The 22,719-nt window shown below is 33.5% G+C and overlaps 2 protein-coding genes and 2 long non-coding RNA genes across 6 annotated transcripts; 1 reads left to right on the top strand and 3 right to left on the bottom strand.

Annotated features, from left to right (window-relative positions):
- Positions 1 to 4,061: 4,061 nt before the first annotated feature.
- LOC138125658 (gustatory receptor 68a-like) lies at positions 4,062 to 5,201 on the bottom strand. The gene is made up of 2 exons (XM_069041092.1): positions 4,386 to 5,201; positions 4,062 to 4,331 (listed from the first exon to the last, which is right to left on the bottom strand). Exons 1-2 carry the CDS (start codon positions 5,199 to 5,201, stop codon positions 4,062 to 4,064), a joined length of 1,086 nt encoding a protein of 361 aa, XP_068897193.1.
- A 995-nt stretch (positions 5,202 to 6,196) lies between these two features.
- LOC138125662 (uncharacterized) lies at positions 6,197 to 7,356 on the bottom strand. Its single transcript, XM_069041097.1, has 2 exons — positions 6,523 to 7,356; positions 6,197 to 6,466 (listed from the first exon to the last, which is right to left on the bottom strand). The coding sequence occupies exons 1-2, from the start codon at positions 7,354 to 7,356 to the stop codon at positions 6,197 to 6,199; spliced, it is 1,104 nt and encodes a 367-aa protein (XP_068897198.1).
- Positions 7,357 to 8,047: 691 nt separating this feature from the next.
- LOC138126815 (uncharacterized) lies at positions 8,048 to 9,308 on the top strand. The gene is made up of 4 exons (XR_011157973.1): positions 8,048 to 8,344; positions 8,402 to 8,515; positions 8,570 to 8,832; positions 8,896 to 9,308. It is a non-coding gene; the product is annotated as an uncharacterized lncRNA (long non-coding RNA).
- Positions 9,309 to 9,999: 691 nt separating this feature from the next.
- LOC138126144 (uncharacterized) lies at positions 10,000 to 14,209 on the bottom strand. 3 transcript variants are annotated; one of them, XR_011157657.1, is made up of 4 exons: positions 13,629 to 14,209; positions 13,025 to 13,434; positions 10,352 to 12,977; positions 10,000 to 10,305 (listed from the first exon to the last, which is right to left on the bottom strand). It is a non-coding gene; the product is annotated as an uncharacterized lncRNA (long non-coding RNA). The 3 variants fall into 3 exon arrangements; XR_011157658.1 differs by having other exon boundaries at positions 13,025 to 13,159; positions 13,367 to 14,209; XR_011157656.1 differs by having other exon boundaries at positions 13,025 to 14,208.
- Positions 14,210 to 22,719: the final 8,510 nt, after the last annotated feature.

Raw genomic sequence — 22,719 nt, forward strand, 5'->3', positions numbered from 1 at the left:
AGGTACAGTTTGGCTGCCATTCTATATTTTGTAATTTACATTACATTTTAAAGGCCCTTTAATTTGCAATTTCTAAGGTAACATGTTAAACTCTTCCATTTGATTGGGAGTTAATTTTTTAAAGGGTCGTTATTTTATTAAAATTTGATGCAGAATGGCCTAAATTGTATCTTATTTTTGTAAAAAAAATCTTTATTTCATCCTCAACCTTAATAGTATGTATATTATGATACAAGTTTATAAAGAAGATGGAAGAGGATGGAATAAAATTTTCTATAAATAACTACCTATTGGTAGTAATTTTTTTGCTTGATGTAATGTATTTTACAGTTTTTTTCAATAAATTTGTTATTAGGAAGAAGTTTTTTTTAATTGGTGTCTTATTGGTTTCTTATTGGTTTATTATATGTTTATTATGCAATTATTTGCACATAGCGCTCGTAGCGATGGGAAGCGCAACTAAAATGAATAAAGTGAAATAATGAGAGAGACGGCTATCTATATCCCCTTATATATTATTTTATCTATGGTTGGCACGAGCTCTAATAACTAATAACAACACTCTAGAAATGTTTTAAAAGAGAGAAGGTGCAGGCAGTTAAGCGCAGAGTGAAGAATAAACCCCGTCACTCTTCAGGTAGATTTGAATAATTTAGCTTTCCGAGTAAATTTACCTGGGTCTTATCCCAGTAATTAGTTTGTTTTATCTGTAGTTGAAGCTTATATTGTCATTTCCATCAGCAAATACCTAAACACTGTAACCGTAGCTTTCTCAAAATTCTAGAGACATTTTAAAGCTCTCCTAAATATAGAAATAAAATAATTGAAAAACACTACAGTTACCGATACTGTAGACATTTTTAATCTATTCTATGAAGATTCAACAATAAGCAAAACCCGATTTACATTTTTTAAACAAAATAAACAAAAAATTAGGATGCCGATTTTGAAATTTTGGCGTATTTTGGAAAAGAAAGTGTGGAAATATTTTGAACAGTAATATCCCAAGTGCATGAAAATAACAAATTAAATTTTGACGTTTTGTCAAAATGTTTTGCTTAAAAATATGTGGAGTAAATTTTCCACGTTACAAAATTTTAGGTGAAAAATTGACGAGAAATATTTCTTTAAACAAAACGTTGCGACAAAAGGTAATTGTTTAATTTAACTACTTCTGGAATGTTCGCGTTTTTTCTGGCTAGACAGCCTCAGGACGTCCTCCTACATCGTTTCCCACCAGTCAAACCTTGTGCAAATGAAAATTTTCCTTACCCCTTAGTTATACTAAGACTTGGCGTGACCTTGACTCGACTTTGAAACACAACAAGAGAGAAAAAAAAAGGCATTTGCACAAGGTTTGAATGGTGGGACACGATCTAGGAGGACGCCCTGAGGCTGTCTAGCCAGAAAAAACGCGAAAATTCCAGAAGTAGTTAAAGTGAACAATTACCCGACAAAATATGTCAAAATTTAATCAGGTTATTTTCATGCACGCGGGGTATTCGGAATGATTATTTCCTGAATTATTATGAACAAATAGATTTTATAAAGAAGCGATTAAATTTTGACACAGATATTTACCCGATTAAATTTTGACGTTTCAAATTTAACCGATATAAAAGCCAGGAAAACAATAGCAACTACGGCTTTTTATATGTATGAAGGAAATAATCTGTGTTAATTTACACTCAAAAAAGTTGCACACATTTCAACGACAAAACAAACGAGAAACTTGTCTAATCAAAAACGATTTTAATTTTTTTTTTTTTGTTCGACACTCAGAATTTGAGAATTTTCTCCTGTGTGAACGTATTTAATAATAATGACCCACTTTTGAGAAAAAAGGCCCAATTTACACACGAACTCATTAAATAAACTACTATTACTTATTAATAATTCAAATCCTGCCAGATATTGAAGGAAATGTAATGGTTTGTTATTTCTAAATATATATTATGAATTTAATTCCACTAGCACTTCCTCAAAATTCCTGTTAGAGATAATCTTCTAAACTGACTTTAATTATTTTTTTTTAAAGTTGGAATCAAACACGGAAAAGGAGACCAATAATAATCTTATAATGGACTAATTTAACTAATCGCTTTTTATTTTCTCATAAAATATAGTCCTCCAAAGTTGCTAAGAGCTCATAAAATTTTAGGGGTGTAATGAGCTTTATTTTTCTGAAAAGAACAACGGTTCCTCTCCATCTAACGCAAAGGGTCTGCAGCTGTTCACTTGGGCGGTTTGTTAATCCCGTAATAAACCATTTGAGATAAGTTAATATTTTTATAATGGCTCGTTATACTCCTAAAATTTTATGACCTCTTAGCAATTTTGGAGGACTATAATACATATAGCAATGAATACATACAAATACATTTAAAAAAATTCCTCGTGTATTTTAATCAAATATAAGAAAACCATTATAATTAGTAACACGACTGTTTCCACATACCACATTATTGTCCTGAAAAAAAGATTCATTTCAGTAAGCGCTCGACAAGAATAACATCAATCTTTACTGTTATTTAATTCTAATAAATCGATTTTTTCCCGTTACCGTACTGATTCTCTTTTCTTCATCGCATCCTCCTCCTCTTCGTTATCTACTGCAAACCGACTTTCCGCATCAAAATATTGCAGTTCTTCCTCACTCTCCACTACAACTTCTTCCTCTTTACTTGGCAAAGAACATTCTTGTTTTTGTTGTTGAACCTGAGGTGGCAATATCGTTGCAATAATGCACTTCCTACCAATCACCTTCAAAAATCAATCAATTCAGTTTAATTTTTAAATTTAAGTAATTTAACACAACTGCGAATTTACCTTTTTCGTTTGTACATCACAAACAACAATTTGAAGTATTTCCTTTTCAACTGAATCGCATTCCGTAGATTTGGTACATCTAACAGTAAAATTAATTTGAGATCTGGGGGCTATTGTTTTCTTTCCTTTCACCTCGTAGTTTTCCGACTGGGCAACCTGCACTGCGGTATCATTTTCGTTAAGAAAAATATAATTCCACATTTTGTCACGTACTTACTTACCATTACACATTACAAAGAAATCAAAAGGATTGAAAACTGTCAGCAGTCCTGGTTCAACACCGCTTCTGCACAGTTTTAATTCTAACGGGGTTAGGTACCACCAGATTAACTGTGTGCTTCTTGGGAAACATTTTGAAAGTTTACTAAACCGCAAAAATATTTTTAAAAGAGAAGAGCTCAACAGCAGTCGTTACACAGTCACTAACTGAACTCGAAAACAGAAATTAACCACTATTTTGTACAACCCCCTCTCTAGGTCTCCCTAATACCTCCTGAGAAATCTACCTGAGCCTGACCAAATTATTTCCAATAACTCACAACAAATATTTAAAGCTTAAAGCTTTGCCCAGTCTTTTGTGTTTTTTGTAAACTAACTGATTTTGTTTCTGCTATCATTTTTATAATCTCAAGAATAGATCTGACTGTTTAGATGTACCGAGTGATCAAAAAGAAAACACATCAAGTGTCAACTCTACCCCACGCACACAGTTGCCACATACATTTCCGTACATAGTTGCCACACTTATCCACAATCATTTTGAATCACCCAATACTTGCTATGCACGTATACTGATTGCCTACTCATTGAAAAATATATTATTAATCAATTAGTTAATAATTATTAATTCTTTATATTCAATGGTAAAACCCAGTTTACTACTTATTCTGGGATAATTGTTGCAATTACAGCAAACGCTTGTAAACTTTGCCGAAATCGAAAAGTTGTTTTTTAGGTTAACAACAGCATATCGTTGACATTTCTTTGACATTTCAGGGAAAAATCTGCTTGCCAGTGGCGTCGCGTTTGGCTAAATTACCCATTCCACGAATGTAAAATGTTGCTCTCGTTTATTTTATAAATTTACTCCATTATGTTATTACATGTATTAAGAATTACATTTCCAAAAACAAAGCATTTTACACACCAATTTAATTCACACGTGAGAAATTGAAAAAATCTAGAACAGTGTGAAACATTGACATTCTATTAAATGAATAATAGTGTACGCTTTATTTTTGATTAAATTGAATGATTATAATAAGAAGAGTGGTAACTTTTCCTAGAATGTTCAGAAGAGTAGATCTCTCGATGGCGAAAAAATCAGCGGCGGTAAATTTCGGACAACTCCTCAAAACAAAGCGTGTTAATTCGGCTAAATTACTATTTTGAAGGTCTGAGTGATTGTTTAAGAACAATCGTAAGTCGCAAGTCAGTGATGCGATTTCAGTTATTTCTTGACGCACAGAGTAGCACAAAAAGATTAAAATTGTGGTCGAGATCTAAAAACGAACTAGTTAATTAAGAACAAATTACAAAGTAAAAGTACGTCTTACAAAAGACGCTGAAACACGAATACAATTTAATAATAGGGTCTGGACGTCTTCCTCGTGTCTGTAAATCATGAATTTCATATGATGAATCAATTCTACTGTGGCAAAAACAACGATAAAAAACATTGGCCAACTAAACATGTCATTGAAAATGTTAACAGTCTTGTGTAAGACGTACAGCGCATATTCAATTTTTCTAATCAGAGTGGTCGGCACTTCTCTCGGTCCATTATTTTCGTTCAAGTAAGTCTTCAAAAGCAGCGTCACTCCCCTGTACCTTACTACCAACATGTGGACAATCACGCACAACAGATATTTGTAGAAATATTTCAAATAAACTTGGAAATGCACCACTTCTTCCTTAAGAACGACTCCAAATCCTTTTGGTGCGATCCAAAGGTACTGCGCGTACGTGATCATAGAAATCACAAAAACGTTACCCAAAATGAAGGCAACAGTTTCTTTCGCTTTGTTATTTTTTGTACCATTCGCTTGTACCAGATATTCGGTGCTTTTTAAATTGTTTATTAAGTCAATCCATAAAGGGTACTTCCAGATGCCCAAAACAACCATGAAATAACAATTCAAGCTCCACAGGCTGGCATCACGTAGCAAACGTAAAGCGACCATTACGTGTATGAGTCCGTGATAAAACTTCCTGTGCATCAGAAACACGACCACCGCCACGGATAGCAAGATTAACGCTAACAAATTGTACAGTTTTCTGCCCTTGCTAATAGATTTGATTTTGGGAGATGCAGGTGTTGCAGCGAAAATGTAGCCCAAGCGGAAAAACAGAGTTAAAAGGTGGAAAGACATTTTTAAACTGCAACTATGAAAGAAATTGTTGCGTGATTGGACTTTTGTGTTTTGTAACAGGGGTGTCACGTTATGTTCGTTGCATAAACGTTTTTTACAATTCGACAAATTACTCGGTCAATATTTGAGTGGCATGAAACACGAGAGGTTTAAAATATTACCACAAGAAAAAGTGTTGAAAGATGTAAGAAAGATATTTTTTTTGATCTCTCACAAGACTCTAAAGCAATACTTTGCACGATTAACACGTTGCGCAACAAATATCATATATGTCACCAGACTGAAGTGCTTTTTTGATCCCTCGTGTAATTATTATCCTCGCTGCGCCCGTGAGAAACCTACAGTCGCGAGCAATAAATTTTGGTCGTCAAGGTCATTCTTTGACGCAATCGAAAATGCTCCATTGTAAAACAGTCGTAAATGTCATAACTCATAACCTATTATCATGTTGTATGACATTAATTGTCATTTTGTTCTCATTTTTTTGACACTTTGTTGACATGGGCATAATCAGGCAGGGAACTTTTTTAAATTTGTGACAATCTAACCAAATTTTGGAATGACATTGACGACCAAAATTTATTGCTCGCGACAGTACATTCAGAATAAATAGATATACTTTAGTGTTTCGTCATATTGGGTGATTCAAAATGATTGTGGAAGTGTGGCAACACTGGCAACTATGTACGGAGATGTATGTGGCAACTGTGTGGGTGGGGTCGAGTTGACATTTGTCGGACATTTTATAAGCGTGCATTTGATTTTTTTATACCATTGCACATTAATTTGACAATTTTCAAAATTGCGCGACTATGAACTGTCAAAGGAATGTCAACTCTATCTTACCCACACAGTTGCCACATAAATGTTCGTACATAGTTGCCATACTTATCCACAATCATTTTGAATCACCCAATATAATTGTGTGCACTTAACAATGACGTTGTGCTTTTTGCTGTTAAATGTAATTAAGTATAGAAAAAAAATCTAGACTTTCATTTTTGGGCAAATTGAACCATGACAATAAGAAAGGTGGTAACTGTGCCTAAAATGCTGAGAATGGTGGACCTCTCGATAAAAAAAAATTCGGCAGCGGTAAATTTCGGCGAAGTATTTAGAGCAAAATGTGTCAATTCGACCAAATCGCTGTGTTGCACATTTACGTGAGCGCTTAAAAGTAATCGTATGTCGCAAGTGAGTGATGCAATCTTGCTTATTTCTTGATTGACAGCGTGACACAACAAGATTAAAATTGCGGTAGAAATCTAGAATGCAACTGATTAAGCAAACCTACCCAAATCACGAAAGAAAAGAGTCTTACAAAAGACCAGAAAACGATGATTCCATCTGACACAAGAATTTTGAAGTATTCCGTTTGTTTCCCGTAGAATATTATATAATCGATGTTATTGAGAACCTCCAAAGTGGTATAAACGATGATGAGAAGCATGGGCCAGCCAAACATGTCGTTAAAAATGTTGACAGTCTTGTGCAGGAGAGACAGTGCATATTGCACATTTCTGAGTAAACTTGTCGGCACTTGTCCCTGAGGACATCCGCTTTCGTGATGCTCTTTTAAGCAAGTTTCCAAGAGCAACTTCAGTCCTCTGTACCTGACCAGCAACATGCAGATAATCACGTACAACAGATATTTGTAAAAATATTTGAAAAAAATTTCGAAACAGACGACTTCGTGTTGAAGAAATTCCGCAACACCACCAATTTGGTACCAGGCGTATTGTATATATGAGGTCATCAATATCTGAAGGAGATTCACCACAGCAAAGGCAGCAAGTTCTTTGATTTTTTCAGTTTTGCTGTTCTTCACTTGTACCAGATACTTTGTCTTCTTCAAGTTGTCAGTTAAGTCGAGCCATAAGGATTGCTTTCCAATCCCTAAGACTAGCATACCGTAGCAACTCAAACTCCACAGACTAATATCGCGCAACAAACATACAACCATCTTGACGAGCAAGAACTGTCGATAGAAGTTGTTCTTAATTATGTACAGGATTGCTCCTGTTGATATAAAACTCGACAGGAATAAAACGTACAGTTTTCTTCGCCATGTCGTGGCTTTGACCTCAGAGGGCGAAGGTGTCAAAGCTAGACAGTAGCCCAAACGGAGATGGAGTGACAGAAGCGTGAAAGTCATGTTATCTGTCAACTGGTGAAGAATATGAGTGCGTGCTTGTTTCTCTCTTTTGTGGTATTAGAGTCACGTAATTTAATTTGTGTAAACAATTATTAAATAAAAATGATACTATAAATTATTTGATAAATAGCTGAACATGCCGCACGACTGTTTAAAAATGCAATTAAAATAAACGACGTATTGTCGCGAGCAAAAAAAACTGGTCGTCAAAATCATGCTTTGACGCAATGGAAAATGCTCTATTGTAAAACGGTCTTAAATATCATACATAACCTATCATCATGTATGACATTAATTGACAAGGATTAATTAATTTTTTTGTCCGACACTGTCAGAATTTGAGAATTTTCTTCTGTGTGGATGGATTTTGATAAATGTCACCACTTGTCAAAACGACACGTCAAGCTAATTTTAAAAATTTTAAACGATTTGGAACCTGTAAGGGGTCGTGGAACAAAAAAAAATGGTATTCAACTCGTTTTTGTGTAAATTGGGTTTTTTTGGCACGAGTAGGCCAGTTTAAAACGCGAGTGAAACGAGCGTTTTAAAGGCCCACTCGTCAAATAAACTACTATTTTGACACTTTGTTGACGTGGGCATAATCAGGCAGGGAAATTTTTTAATTTGTGACAATCTAACCAAATTTTGAAATGACATTGACGACCAGAATTTTTTGCTCGCGACAGTAGGTACCTATAGTCTATTTTTTCCTGGTAGGCGCGTGCGTGCGCATTTACAAAATCCTGCAACGAAATGCGACTTTCCTATTGGTTACTTTATTTTTCTACTTACACTAGAGAAATGTGCAATATTACAGTGTTCTGTACTGTCAATCAGGTCCAAGCTGCCATTTTTGTTTCATCGTGTCTTAGTTTTCCTTTCATGTTTTGTGTTGTGTCCGTTTATTTATTAAAAAAACAGTTCTTAGTGGTTAAGAAGTTTTTATATGTCAACAAGATGTCTTAATTTCGATCACCAAATAAATCGCGTAAGTTGGATTTATGCTAACATCAAGTAACAGTTTTTTATTAATGCATATTTATAGCAAATTTCTCACAAGCCGAGAAAGAAATTATCGTTAAAGTATTTCGTGGGATCTCCAAGGATTTTGCCGAGTTAACCAAGACGGCTCAAATGGAAAAAACTGCAGATTATACTGGTATTGATATCTGAATTTTTTGTTGTATCACAGCTTAATTACTTTGTGTTGAAGGTTGTGGATTTAAAACCATTCAATGATACTTGGCAGAAGAAAAGAAGTGTGGGCAATTACAGGCACCGAAGAAACCTGATAGGAAATGTATGATTCAATTGGATGAACATCAAAAATATCATTCGAAAAACAGTGCACTCATTTTTCTCTGCAAACAGAATTCCTACAATTGATGCTGTGTACAAGGAAGTGCAAAACAATGAAGAAATTCCAAACATCAGTCGTTCTAAGCTTTATAATGTTTTACACGAATTAAAATTCAAGTAAGTACATACATTGTTTTCAACTAACTGTAAACATTGAAATCTATGTTTTATTTCAAATAGCACAAATAACGAAACAGAAAAAGCCTGTTAATAGAAAGAGAAGACATAACTGGCGAAGAAGATATTTACGGGAAATAAAAAAAATACGCCAAGAAGGGAGACCTTTTCTCTTGCAAGATAATGGTTATTATAAATGATTGTAGTCGAAGCAGGCCATGTCCATGTTATGAAATTTTTGCCGCTTTCATGTGAACTGTCAATTTTTGTCGACGTCACTGTAATTTTTTTTAGGTGAAAAGTGCGGTGTTGATTGTTTTGTTTTATTTTTTTTTTAATTGTTTTGTACCCAATTTAACTCCTGTGTGTAAAAAATAAAAAATGTACATATAATATTTGTTATCAATTTTTCCACGAGTTTATTCATAAACTTTTTTGTTTACATTTTACAAATTATACAAAAATTAAATCGTAAACATGAGTTTTAATATGCAACCCCAAATACTGATCCCCCTAGATAATATGCAACCAAAAATACTAACAATTCCTGCATCCTGCTAAAAATCTTAGCTATGTGATTCTACCTTTCGGAGATGCGCACGCACGCGCCTACCAGGAAAAAATAGACTTTAGATACAGTCACGGTCACGGAATTTCGTCCAGTCATTGTCATTCAATAACTGACATTAGGTACAGTCGATGGACAAATAAAACTGGGACAAAAATGACAATTACATAAGTCAAAATTTACAAATTTGCATTATTTAATTACGGCTTTATCGCAAATAGGTTAACTTTGGTATGACATATTATATAGACACTGACAAATATATTGCCAATTCAATGGTCTGATTTACATAGACTAAATTTTAAGTGTCCCAGTTTTATTTGTCCACCGATCGTACCTGTAAAGCAGGTTTTATATATTTCGATTTCTAACTCCACACGGGAATTTTTGACATGGATGTCATGTGGCATTTTGATTTTTATGTGCAGAACTTCTGTCAAAAATTTTGAATGTCAGTCATAGTGACAATAAAGCTTAAGCCACAAGTTTTTTCGAATTGACACTACAATAACTGAAGAAATTCCGTGCCCGTAACTGTACCAGAAAAACATTCCTAATCCTTCCTTGGAGTACCTAATGTAGTAAATAAAACACAAATATAAAAAATATATCGCTGTTTTTAATTTCTACATCCTTATAATCTCTGGTGTTTTATTTTATTTCTAACAATCTAAAATACAATTACATTTACAAACAAGTATATCTTAAAATAATAAGTAGGTACTGATATATCTAAATTGTGGTCACTCTAAGAATCTCCCTGAAGTGTTCTATCAGTGCTGCTTGACATTTTTGTAAGTGACTTAATTACTGTTTTTTCGACGCTTGTCTCTTATTACAAAACCATATGCGAATCACTTCTCTGTTGTAGCCCAACTGCTGAGCCAACCTAGTTATCTCCATTCCTACAAAAACCAATGTGTAGAGAAAAAATGTTTTAATTAATTTTACCTGTTGGACGCATATTTTTTTCAAAGTAAGCAGTCAGTGCCTCTAAAGCGGGATAACTGAACGACGTTCTTTGCTTCCGTTTTCTTGAAGGTTCTTGTTTGGTAAACTCTGATGCGTTGTTTCTCACTGCTACAACTAAACATACTTTTTACAATGTTTCAACTAATATTATTTGTGTTGAAACAGACATTAAGCAACGATAATGTTACGTGCAACAATATAAAAGTGTGTTAAATCAGGAGAGGAAATAAAATAATTGAAGAAGAGATTTAACAAGTCTCTCGCGCAAAAGTATATTTTATTGTATAATTTTCTGTAGTTAATGTGGGCAAAAACAAACCAGGAGAAAATCCATGGCCTAAAAGAGATTTAGAGATTTTTACAGTGGCTTCTGTAGAGTGTCTACCTACAACAAACAATAATTAATATTGAAATATTTTTAATCAATAAACCAGTTAACACCTAGAAAACAGTAAGGATACATACATAAAAAACACAAATTAAAACGCAAAATTTTACTTATCATCTATTTATTTGGGAGAACTGTGGGATTTTTTTACTCTTACGTTCTCAAGATGCTTGATTTCATCGGAAACATCTGACACAAATCAGGACGAATTTGATCAGTTCCTGTAGTTCGTCCGGTTAAATTTAATTTGTATCATTTTATATAAATTCAGCTCTTATTCTTCGGTTACAAATCCAACTTGCACCACTCTAAATCCTTAAAAAAAATTCGATTATGATTTGTTTGTATTGACAAAACATAACCTCAAAATCATGTTCACTTTGAAACCATTTTTACTTTCAAAGAACCGCTCAATTGACCGTCCGATGTTTAATTTAACAAATTTTGACAATATGTAAGATTACAGCACCAACAAATTCCAAAATCAACAATAACAAAGATTTAGGTTATTAAATTTTAAAGAAGTCCACCATTGAACTAAGTTCTGATAGATTGCCTTTTCCAATTTTAATCAGATAAAATTAGTATACCGGGGGTTATGAAAGTCCACGTAATAAATTTAACCAATATGACTTCTTTAGTTATCATTTTTTCCGCAAATTCTTCAAAAAAGAAAGTTAAAACTAAATATAATTTGAACCGTAAAATTCATAGGACATGCTCATGTTTTTTATTCGCGACACCTTGGAGTAATGCAGTAAATTACCTGTTATATGTATAGACATGGCCAACTTCATCTAGCTTCCGCTGCGCTCCATACGGCCGTCCCAATAAGGGTCTAAAGTTGATTCAGCTAACCTAAAAAAATCGTTTGGTAACTAGCCCCATCTGTTGCAAAATTTTTAACATAAATCTTTATGGGTTGATGGGGAAACCGTGTTTTTTGTCAGTTTGGCGGAAAAATGTGAACCGGAATTGATACTACCCTTTCGACTGTTAGAGAAAATTCGAATTTTAAGTAAACCAATTATTATTTTTAATCGCAGTAACACCATATATGCAGCTTCATAGCAGGGTATATTGTAAAAAAATTAAATGAAATATTTCACTGCGACAGTTGTCTCTCTCCTATATTGTCTTTTTCAACCCCTGGTCCTCTTTTACGTTCAATTAATCTTCAAAATCGTGGCGATTTGACTTATCCAAATTATCAATTTGTAATTTTTTTAAAGAATTGGCAGATATTGCCACCAAGAAAATATTTTCAAACAACTCGTAACAATTTTACTTCCACATTTAATTCGTAATTCCCTCTTTATCTGTAACACACATAAAGACAAAATTTGTAAAGTTATTATAGAATTATTGATGAAACCACTTTTAAATAATAGGTAGTTGTTCACAAAAACTGATTCCATAAAAAGAAAATCAATTGCTAATAAACCCATAAGTGGAAAGGTTTTAAAATTATAATATTACGTATCTACCAAAGAGGTACCTACATACCTACCTACCTATCCACCCATTTAGGTATGTTTTTTAGTTATTACTCCTTTATGCTGTTTAAAATTAAGTTACTTTCGAGTTTTGTTCCTTTTCCATTGTTTTATGTAAATAATGTATTAAATATAGTTATATATTTTCCAGTTTTACAAGACTATTACATATTTTCGTTTGATTTTCATATCTTTTTGAAACTTCATGACTTTTGAAAAGAAACGTCAATCATTGTTATTAACATTTTTCTCCGCTAGTTGGGGCTAGTTACCAAACGATTTTTTGAGGTTAGTAGAATCAATTTCAACAATGAAAATTGGCGTATTGGGACGGCCGTATGGAGCGCAGCGGAAGCTAGATGAAGTTGGCCATGGTATAGAATAAAATTTGAATACAAAAAAAAAATTATCGCAGTTTTTAATTCCTACATTCTTATAATATCTGGTGTTTTATTTTATTTCTAACAATCTACAATACAATATTTTGAATTTAAAATACTACAAACACAAACAAGTCTATCTTAAAATTGTAAATACTGATATATCCAAATTATCGTCACTCTAAGAATCTCCTTGGAGTTTTTTATCAGTGCTGCTTGACAACTTTTGTAAAAGTGAATTAATTACTGTTTCCTCAACGCTTGCCTCTTGTTACAAAACCAATTGCGAATCACTTTTTTGGGGTACCCCAGCTGCTGACCCAATCTCGCCATCTCCATTCCTATAAGAAACGATACACATACAACATACATGTTTTAATTATTTTACCTGTTGGGCGCATATTTTTTTCAAAGTATGCAGTCAGTGCCTCTAAAGCGGAATAACTGAACGACGTTCTTTGTTTCCGTCCTCTTGAAGGTTCTTGTTTCGTAAACTCTGATGCGTTGTTTCTCGCTGCTACAACTAAACGCAGTTTTAACAATGTGTTCACCTAATAGGTATATTTGTGTTTTAGTAGGCATTAGGCAACGATAATGTTCCGTGCAACAACATAATAGTGTGTTAAAACAGGAGAGGAAATAAAATAATTTAAAGAGAGATTTAACAAGTCTCGTGTGCAAAAGTATACTTTATTTTTTTTTTCATGGTTAATGTGGGACAAAAACAGACCAGGAAAAAATCCATGGCCTAAATGAGATTTAGACATTTTTACAATGGCTTCTGTGGAGTGGCTCTACCTACAACAAACAATAATTAATATTGAAATATTATCAATCAATAAACCAGTTAACACTTAGAAAACACCAAGAATACATAAATAAAAAAACACAAATTAAAACGCAAATATTTTACTTATTATCTATTTATTTTAACAGTATTACAAAGTAACAAACAAATAAATGGGGGAGTTGTGGGAATTTTTTACTCTTACGTTCTCAAAATCCTTGATTTCATCGGAAACATCTAACACAAATCAGGATGAATTTGATCAGTTCCTGGAGTTCATTGGGCTAAATTTTATTTGTATCAGTTTAAATGGGTTCAGCTGTTATTCTCCGGCTACAAATCCAACTTGCAATACTCTAAATCCGTAAAAAATGCAATTATGATTTATTTGTTTATATTGACAAAACATAACCTCAAAATCATGTTCATTTATTGAAAACATTTTTTATTTTTAAAAAACCGCTCTCATTTCACTGTCCAAGGTTTAATTTAAGAAACTTCACATTATGTAATATCACAGCACTAACAAATTCCAAAACCAACAATAACAAAGACTAGGGGCCATATAATGAGTATCACAACCTTATTAAATTTAATCATTACTTTAATTACCATGGTGATGAGGAATTCATCTCCTTCTAGCAAGTTATATTTGCATAAATCTATATCGTTTTATGTTTACTTCAATCACGACTTTATGGACTTTAGTTAACGGCAACTCTAGGTTATTGTTATTAAATTTAAAGAAGTCAGTCGATCATTGAACCAGAGCATTGATCATTGAACTAAGTTCTTCTAGATTGTCCCTTGCAAAAAAAAAAACGGGAACTGTCAGAATAAAATTGACACATTGTTACAATACAATTTTTTCATAGTGTGAAAACGTCTTACGAGAGATAGGTTAGAATTATGCAATTATGGACAAAATTCAATGACATTTTAAAAATTATTTGATAGGTATTGTCATTGTCAAGTAGACAATTAATTGACAAATGGACAAAACCAAATTTACATTAGAACATTTTTTTGCAACAACTGTAAAGTTTATAATATCCGTTCACGTTGGAATGAACATCAGTAGTGCAAATGTCCTGACCTGTTACTATGACAACTCATATGAAAGTTAATGTCAAATCAAATGTGTGCGATTTGCACCAAATGTTCAATCCAACGTGAACAGGACCTACAACATGAAAAACGTAATTTCCCTAAAAGTTACGATCCTAGGTTCCTAGGGCCTAGGGCGTAATGCCACGTAATGTCTTGTTGACTAACTAGTAAACACACTTTTACCTTTCACTTTAGGTTACGGTAGCTGCGATTTCCCTGACGATGTTGTAAATTTCTGGGGGATATACCTACAACATCAATCGGATGCACCGTTAATTTTCTCTTTTTACAGTTACATTAAAATTAAAGTGTTCACACGTTACTTTAATTTAGGGTAAAAAGACTCATTTACATGTAAAGTCGGTACAGGTTGCAAAGAAGCAGGGGAAAAAATTATGTTGGTAACATTTCTGGTAATTTACAACATTTATAGTTGGCGACGTTGGCGCTTCTTTCTTTCATGAGATTTGAAATCCCTGTCAAATTGATATAACGTTTACAAGGAGAACGTTTAATACACATAACCTAAAAGTTAGCAATTTGACAGTGCGTTTGACAGTTAAAAAAATGTAACTAGAATCCTGACGCACACCAAACAAGTAACTGTTGCAGTCGTTGCAAACATCGTTACATTAGGCAAATTTCTCAATGTCGGTTGCAAGATGCTTCTTTGCAACCTGTACCGACTTTAGCTACTTATGTGTTTCTTTAATTTTTATTGATTAATAAATAATCATAATCAAATAGGGAAAATACAAATATCGGGTTGGCAGCTCTATATGTCAAAAGTTTGACATTTGTTATTTCATAAAAATCTGCAAAAGTGCAAAATAAAACATTCGGTTGTACGGTAGGTATTTTACAGCGCCCAAAAACATCAGGCCCTCGGCTTCGCCTCGAACCTGAAACCTAGTTTTCGCGTTGTAAAATCCCCCTACCGTACTCTAATGTAAATAACTATTGAGATGATTTCTGAATGAGATATCTCCTCATTCAATGCCAAGCACATCCACGTATTTCGTGTTCAAATAACAATAAAACTGTATCGTTGATCGTGCAAAATTAATGAGGGTTTTCTTTAAAACAATTTGAAATAATTCCATTTCACAATTGAATCCAATATTTAATCAAGTGAGGTCAATTCTGTTGATTATGTTTATTTAAATAAACTAGGTTAATAGACAAGGTGGTAAAATTAATGGTATTGAATTATTTGAGTAAACAGATAGGTAGGTACCATTGGAAATTTGTTTCAACGAATAGCCGAAGACGATTAAACATTTCAGTAGTGCTCTGTGTATCAGAACTTGATGATGGCTAACATGATACAAGTAAATAATTCAGAAAAAACCAAATCTTTGCCATCAATTTCTCCCAGTTACAATGAAAAACAAATTCTAAATCCCCTCTTAAGAATCGGACGAATGTACTGCTTGTGTCCCAGTTTCACCAAACAACGTTTATGCAGTTGGTACACACTGCATTCAGTCGTAGTTTTGACGTCACTTTGTATTTTGAGCATATGGGCCTTAATAAACAAGTGGCAGATCAGCAACCAATACAGCTCTTATAGTGTTTTTATATTTGAAATTCTGACAGCTGTTTTGCTAACCTTGTTCAGTATTTTTTCAATAACAAACGCTGTCTTACTTAAGAAAGACAGCATCAAGAAGCTTCTGACAGACTTGATGGAACTGGATTATCTTATAAAAGAGAATCACAAGTTTTCTCCAAAACGTCAAAAACTAATAACTGTGGAACTTATCATATTTCATCTATTTCTGTTGATATGGTACTGTTATGATATTTATTCAAATGTTATTTCATTCGAGTCAGATTCTTACAAATATAAGATCCCAGATTATATCAACGAGTATCTTATGGCTCTGCAGGTTTTGTTCTTTCGCAATTATATTCTATCCATAAAGTACAAATTGGAAAGCCTAAATCAGTCTCTAATGGATTTTGGAAAAACTATGCTACAAGATGAACCAAAATACCACGAAGGCTCGTCTAAGTCATTCACTTTTTTGACAAATTATATCGATGCTCACAACAAGTTGTGCAACATCATCGATTTGTTCAACAATAGCTTTGGACTCCAAATACTTGGAATTTTGTTTATCGGAGTCATTTACACCACTTACGCACTTTTTTTACTGTTGATATATGGTAGCGGAAAAGCTACACCCAACAATGACGTCAGTGTTGTCTACATTCTGCTAACCTACATCTACATTTCTCTAAACTATATGGTAACTGCTCCAAAGAAAAAAAATTCTTGTAAAACTGGTTTTTCTAGATTTTTGGTGTGATAGTTACCATCTCTTGCACTGGAGCAATTAGAGCAGCTCGACGCACCTCAACCGTCTGTTTTAAATTGCTGTTGAATATTTCACTATGTCCGAAAACTTTGCACGAGCGTGTGTTGAGAAAGGAGCTTTTGTTGTTTGCCGAACAAGTAAGTCAACGGCAAATTAATTTCAGCGGTGGTGGATTCTTGACGATCGATTACAACACTCTGTACACTTTGTTTGGATCGACTGCAATGAACGTGATTATTTTGTTACAATTTCAAAAACAGGAATATGGAACTAAGTAACAGAAAAACAAGAATAGAAGCAATTTAGAATTTATGTGTAATGCTGGCAGCACCCTTCAGTGAGTGTCCTTATTTAAAAAACTGCGACTGCACTGTATTACCCCTAATAAATATAAAATTTTAATAATGTAAACTATTAATTTTAATAATAGAAACAGAGATTTTCCAAAAGATTTTTTCATCTAATGAAAGCGGTGGACCAATCCGGGTAAAGGATTCACGCTGGGACTGTCCCTAACTCAGGCGACCAATCATGTCCGAAAACGGTGGACCAATCCGGGTAAAGGATTAACGCTGGCACCGCCCCTAACTCAGGGACCAATCACCACGAGAGTCATCGTCACAAGCAAACGCGAAATCAAAACTTAACGTAATACGATAATGATCATCGTTGACAAGAGCAGTTATTTCTTCATACACTGCACATTTTAAGTTAAAAAATTGCTGAAAACCATGTATTAAACAATAAAATATTTCCATTTCATGATCGATTGACTCCTTGGAACAATTCCAACTAGAAATGTAGATAGATTATATCAATTAGGTTTACTTAAATAAACTAGGTCCATCGATTGGGTGTGTGAAATTAGTGTAATTGTCTTGATCGATCGAACCGATACCAATGGGAGCTTTTTTCAACAAGCACATGATTAAACAGTTCAAAGTAGTGCTTGGAATGACGAAGGTCAGCATGATCGAAGTAAATAATACAGAGAAAAACACATCTTTGCCATCTAATCATCTCAGCTATAACGAAAGAAAGATTTTGAACCCACTTTTCAGAATCGGACGGATATACTCCTTGTGCCCACCAGATTTCTCTAAACAACGTTCCATATGTACTTGGTACAATCTGTATTCAGTCCTAGTTTTGACATCACTGTGTTTTTTGTGCACCTGGGCTTTAATTAATAAGTGGCACGTCAGAAATCAATACAGCGCTTACAGTGTTTTCCTGTTTGATATACTGACAGTTATTTTGCTCACCTTCTTCAGTATTTCTTCAATAATTAATGCTGTTTTTCTCAAGAAAGAGAGCATCAAGAAGCTTCTGACCGACTTGATGGAACTGGATTATCTGATAAAAGAGAAACATGAGTTTTTGGCAAAACGTCAAAAACTTATAACTGTTGAACTTATCATACTTCATATATTGTTGGTGGTGTCGCACTGTTATGATTTATTTACAAATGCTATCTCTTTCAAGTCAGAATCTTACATATTCAGGATCGCTGATTTTATCAATGAATATCTCATGGCTCTGCAGGTGTTGCTTGCTCGTAATTACATCCAATCCATAAAGTACAAATTTGAGAATCTAAATCTGTCTCTAATGGAGTTTGGACAAAAGATGCTTCAAAGTGTACCAAAAACCTGTGAGACTCTTGCAAGCTCACCTCAACAGTTCACTTTTTTGACGAATCATATCGATGTTCACAACAAGTTATGCAACATCATCGATTTATTTAACAGTTGTTTTGGACTCCAAATTCTCGGAATTCTGTTTATTGGAGTTGTTTACGCCACTCACGCACTTTTTTTACTGTTGGTATATGGTAGCGGAAAAGCAACACCCAAAACTGATGTCAGTGTTGTCTACATTCTGCTAGCGTACATCTACGTTTCGCTGATATACATGGTAACTGTTCCAAGGAAAAAAAACTTTGTACAAAATGGATGTTGTAGATTTTTGGAGTGATAATAACCATATCGTGCACTGGAGCAATTAGAGCAGCTCGACGTACCGCAACTGTCTGTTACAAGTTGCTGTTGAATATTTCACTATGTCCGAAAGCTTTGCACGAGCGTGTGTTGAGAAAGGAGCTTTTGTTGTTTGGCGAACAAGTAAGTCAACGGCAAATTAATTTCACTGGTGGTGGATTCTTGACAATCGACTACAACACTCTGCACACTTTGTTTGGATCGACTGCAATGAACGTGATTATCCTGTTACAATTTCAAAAACAGGAATATGGAACTAAGTAACAGAAAAATACGAAGACAGGGATGGTTCTTTTTATTGGCTGCAGCTTTCAGGAAAGGCCAAGATATGAATATTAATAAATAGAGATGACTGCACTATATAAATTGAATTAAAATTATAAAAATGGTGTGTTTGTTATACAGGGTGACTGACGAAAAACCTTTGATGCTGTATCTTGCTTATTTTTTATCCGATTTGAATAAATGACACATCAAATGAAATAATTTTGAAAACACTTCAATACCAACTAAATAAAAAAAATATATTGCGTCCAGTTTTTGACAGATTAGCATCAGCTTCTTTTTTTCAAACAGCACTGTACATTTTTTTTAATTCAGTATTGTAGAGATTTGTCTTCTAAATATAAAAATCCAAAGAACTATACCCATTAATTAAACAAAAGTCAAGAAATTAAGGAGTAAATGTACAAAATTTAAAAATCAAGTGACCAAAATAAACAAGAGAGAAGTTTGTTCTAAACTAAAGGCTCTAAATGACTAAGTAAGCTCTGAGTATTCATTTGTCAAAACAGTTTGATAATAATAATGTTGCTGTGGAAAAAAATTTTCAAAGACGATTTAGTGTTAACGTGTGGTGTGGCATTTTTGGAGATAGAATGGACTAGTGAGTCCCTTTTTTATTAATAGCAGTCTCAATCAAATAAAATATCATATTATTTATTATCAAACGAAATAAGCAATTTTCTAGATGAGATACCATTAGCAGTGTTGAAAAGAGTCGTGTTTCATCAGGACGGCGCCATGCCACATAATGCACGCATGAATTTTGTATTTTTAAATCATTTAAATCATTTTGGTGAACGATGAATGGGTGCTCATGGAGCTATTCGATGGCCCGTTAGATCCCCAGATTTGAATCCGTTGGATTTCTTTATATTCATTCGAAACTTTCGAGACAATGTTTATTTGACCCCACCAGGTACCCAAAAAGAGTTAAGAAAAAAGATAGTGCGAGTATGTCAGGAAAAAACCCGAAATTTTTTACTGAATGCAAAGGTGGGCATTTCTAGAAGGTATCGACAGTGTCTGCAACAGCATTGAGGAAATTTTGAGCAACTAGATTTGATTTTGTATTGTTTACAAATTACATTACTTGATTTTTGATTTTAAATTTTTTTCATTTAAAATACTTTTTTTGTTTTTTCTTTTAATGTAAGAATATTCAGAAGGAGATTCTTTATAAGAACGAATAAAAAAATATATAGAGTGTAATTTGGAAAAAAAAGTTGGCTATCGTCTGTCAAAAAATAGATGTCGAAAAATATATCGAATAGGATAATAATGAAGTGTTTTTCGAACTATTTCATTTGGTGTGTCAGTTATTCAAATCGGATAAAGAATAAGTAAGATACAGCGTCAAAGGTTTTCCGTCAGTCACCCTGTATATATTTAGTAATGTCCAAATTATGTATCTAGTGGGTATTTCTTAATTAAATAGAACAAATACGAATGGACTTGAGATCGAAAAAAAAATGCTAAATTCAACAAATTCAATTGTATACTGGGTGCCCCAAGATTCGCAGAACAACTGAGTGGCGCAATGTCAAATTATGTTAGAGGATTATGAGAAAGATAATAAAAAAAATCTATTCTTTTTGATTTGAAGATATGGAGGCTTAAAATATGCAGCTTTGATCTCGTTTATTTTAAATATAAAAAAAGATTTTGACTATTGTTTTTTACTAGCCAATGCCGTAATAATTCTGAATGATTGTGATCAGGTTTGCAATTATTTACTTCTTTATTTCCAGCTTTTGCAAGAAATCATTTTACGTCGGTTTTGCCTCAAATAACGTATGGCAATATGGCTTTGATTTTTCTTTCTTATTTCCTTGGCTAGCACAAAAATGAAATATTTGCAGACTATTGAGATACATAGAATGTTTTCAAAAGTTGCCACAGTTAGTGTAACAAATAGGTTCATATCTTCTACAAAAAAAAGTCAGATTTTTTTAAACATTTTTACCTGATATATTAATGACTAGTTCACAACGTACTGCTAAGCTGTTCCGCGATATTTTGGGACACCCAGTGTAATTTATTAAATATACAGGGTGTCTCACCTAAGACTTTCGAGCCTAATTTCTCGGTTATTTGCCATGGAATTTAAAATGCATATATTTTAGATGGCGAAGATTCAATAAAATTCAATAATAAAATTTAAAGGGTGGAGATTAATCTCGCGTTACTCAAGTACCTCCAGTCTTAAAAACGCCATCGTCATTCGTTATTACCAGTAGTTTATTCTTTATTCACTAGAATTCCTAGCTTCCAAATTTCACAAAAATTGGTCCATAAATAATAGAGATATAAGACCTGAAAGCATTAGGTGGGACACTCTGTATAACTTGCCATTTGTGAAAGATAACCTCAAAATTTACATTTAATTAATGTTTTTTAAGACAGTGCGATATTCGTGCGCTGTGACTTTTCATGTGTTCAGGCCGTTTTGCGTCACTCGGCTAACGCCTCTTGCTTCAAATTTCGGCCTCATACCTGAAAAGTGATCTGACAGCGTACTTACTTCGATAATTTAATTCATGTATAAAAAGAATGCATCCCATAAGCCGCGATGCATTTGTCACTTTGACATCGGATAAAGTTAGCCCCAACTTTGCATCTGGATAAAATGTGCTTAAACTTCCATGGCAAACTTTTTCGAACCTGATTATTGTTTGTTGTTACGATAACGAACCAACAATCTTAAACTTTGACACAGCTTGTAATAAATTGAAGTGCAAAATGGCCAATTCAATTTTTGATAATTACCTACCTATTATTATTCATTAAATTATCTCATCGAATTTCGCTCGAGGTTTTTTCGTCCAGGATAAAATTTCATTTTTTAAACTCTGATTTGGTTTCTTTTTGGTAAATTGACTCCACAAACCACCAGATAAAAAAACTCGTCATTCGGACTCGTTTTTTTATCGGGTGGTTTGTGTCGTCAATTTACCAAGCAACCAAATTATCGTAAAAAAATTCAATTTTATCCGGACAAAAAAAACCTCTCGTGTAATTACAGTCGAAAATAACTATTGTTCATAATCTAATTTAACAGTTTTTTTTATCGTATATGATAGAGATTTCCCAGACACTTTTTCAACCAACGAAAATGAATTGATGTGTTTTAATATCCTTCAGTGTAGTGTCTGTCGTGCCTAATACAGCGTGATCAACAATGACTGAGTCTGTTGGCAATAAAACAATTGAAAAGTATTGGCGTTTTTTGTCTCTTAATTGGCACTGACCGGGTGTTTTAATTTGACACGACATTAATACCAGTAGAATGGCCTAGGGAAAATGAGAATCAATAGAAACCACAACAGTGGCGCATCATGCAATGGAAAATGTTCATCGTAGAATAAAATTATTAATAGAAATATTTATACCGCATTCATGGACTACTCGTACAAAAAAGCCTATGATTCAGTACCACATTCATGGTTACTTAAAATTCTTAAAATTTATAAGATTAATTTGGATTTAATTAACTTTTTATCCCATGTTATGACATTTTGAAGAACTACTTTACATTTATCAATAAACAATACTAAATTAAAATCCGAGCCTATTCAAA

Source organism: Tenebrio molitor, chromosome 3, assembly GCF_963966145.1.
Source record: "Tenebrio molitor chromosome 3, icTenMoli1.1, whole genome shotgun sequence".
NCBI classification, from domain to species: domain Eukaryota; kingdom Metazoa; phylum Arthropoda; class Insecta; order Coleoptera; family Tenebrionidae; genus Tenebrio; species Tenebrio molitor.

What these genes read in the sequence shown, in the direction of transcription:
- LOC138125658 (XM_069041092.1), bottom strand. Translation starts at nt 5,201, where the DNA reads ATGTCTTTCCACCTTTTAACTCTGTTTTTCCGCTTGGGCTACATTTTC. An exon ending in TTCGTGTTTCAGCGTCTTTT is followed by an intron (nt 4,332 to 4,385) that starts GTAAGACGTACT and finishes GTTCGTTTTTAG; the next exon opens with ATCTCGACCACAATTTTAAT.
- LOC138125662 (XM_069041097.1), bottom strand. Translation starts at nt 7,356, where the DNA reads ATGACTTTCACGCTTCTGTCACTCCATCTCCGTTTGGGCTACTGTCTA. An exon ending in TCATCGTTTTCTGGTCTTTT is followed by an intron (nt 6,467 to 6,522) that starts GTAAGACTCTTT and finishes GTTGCATTCTAG; the next exon opens with ATTTCTACCGCAATTTTAAT.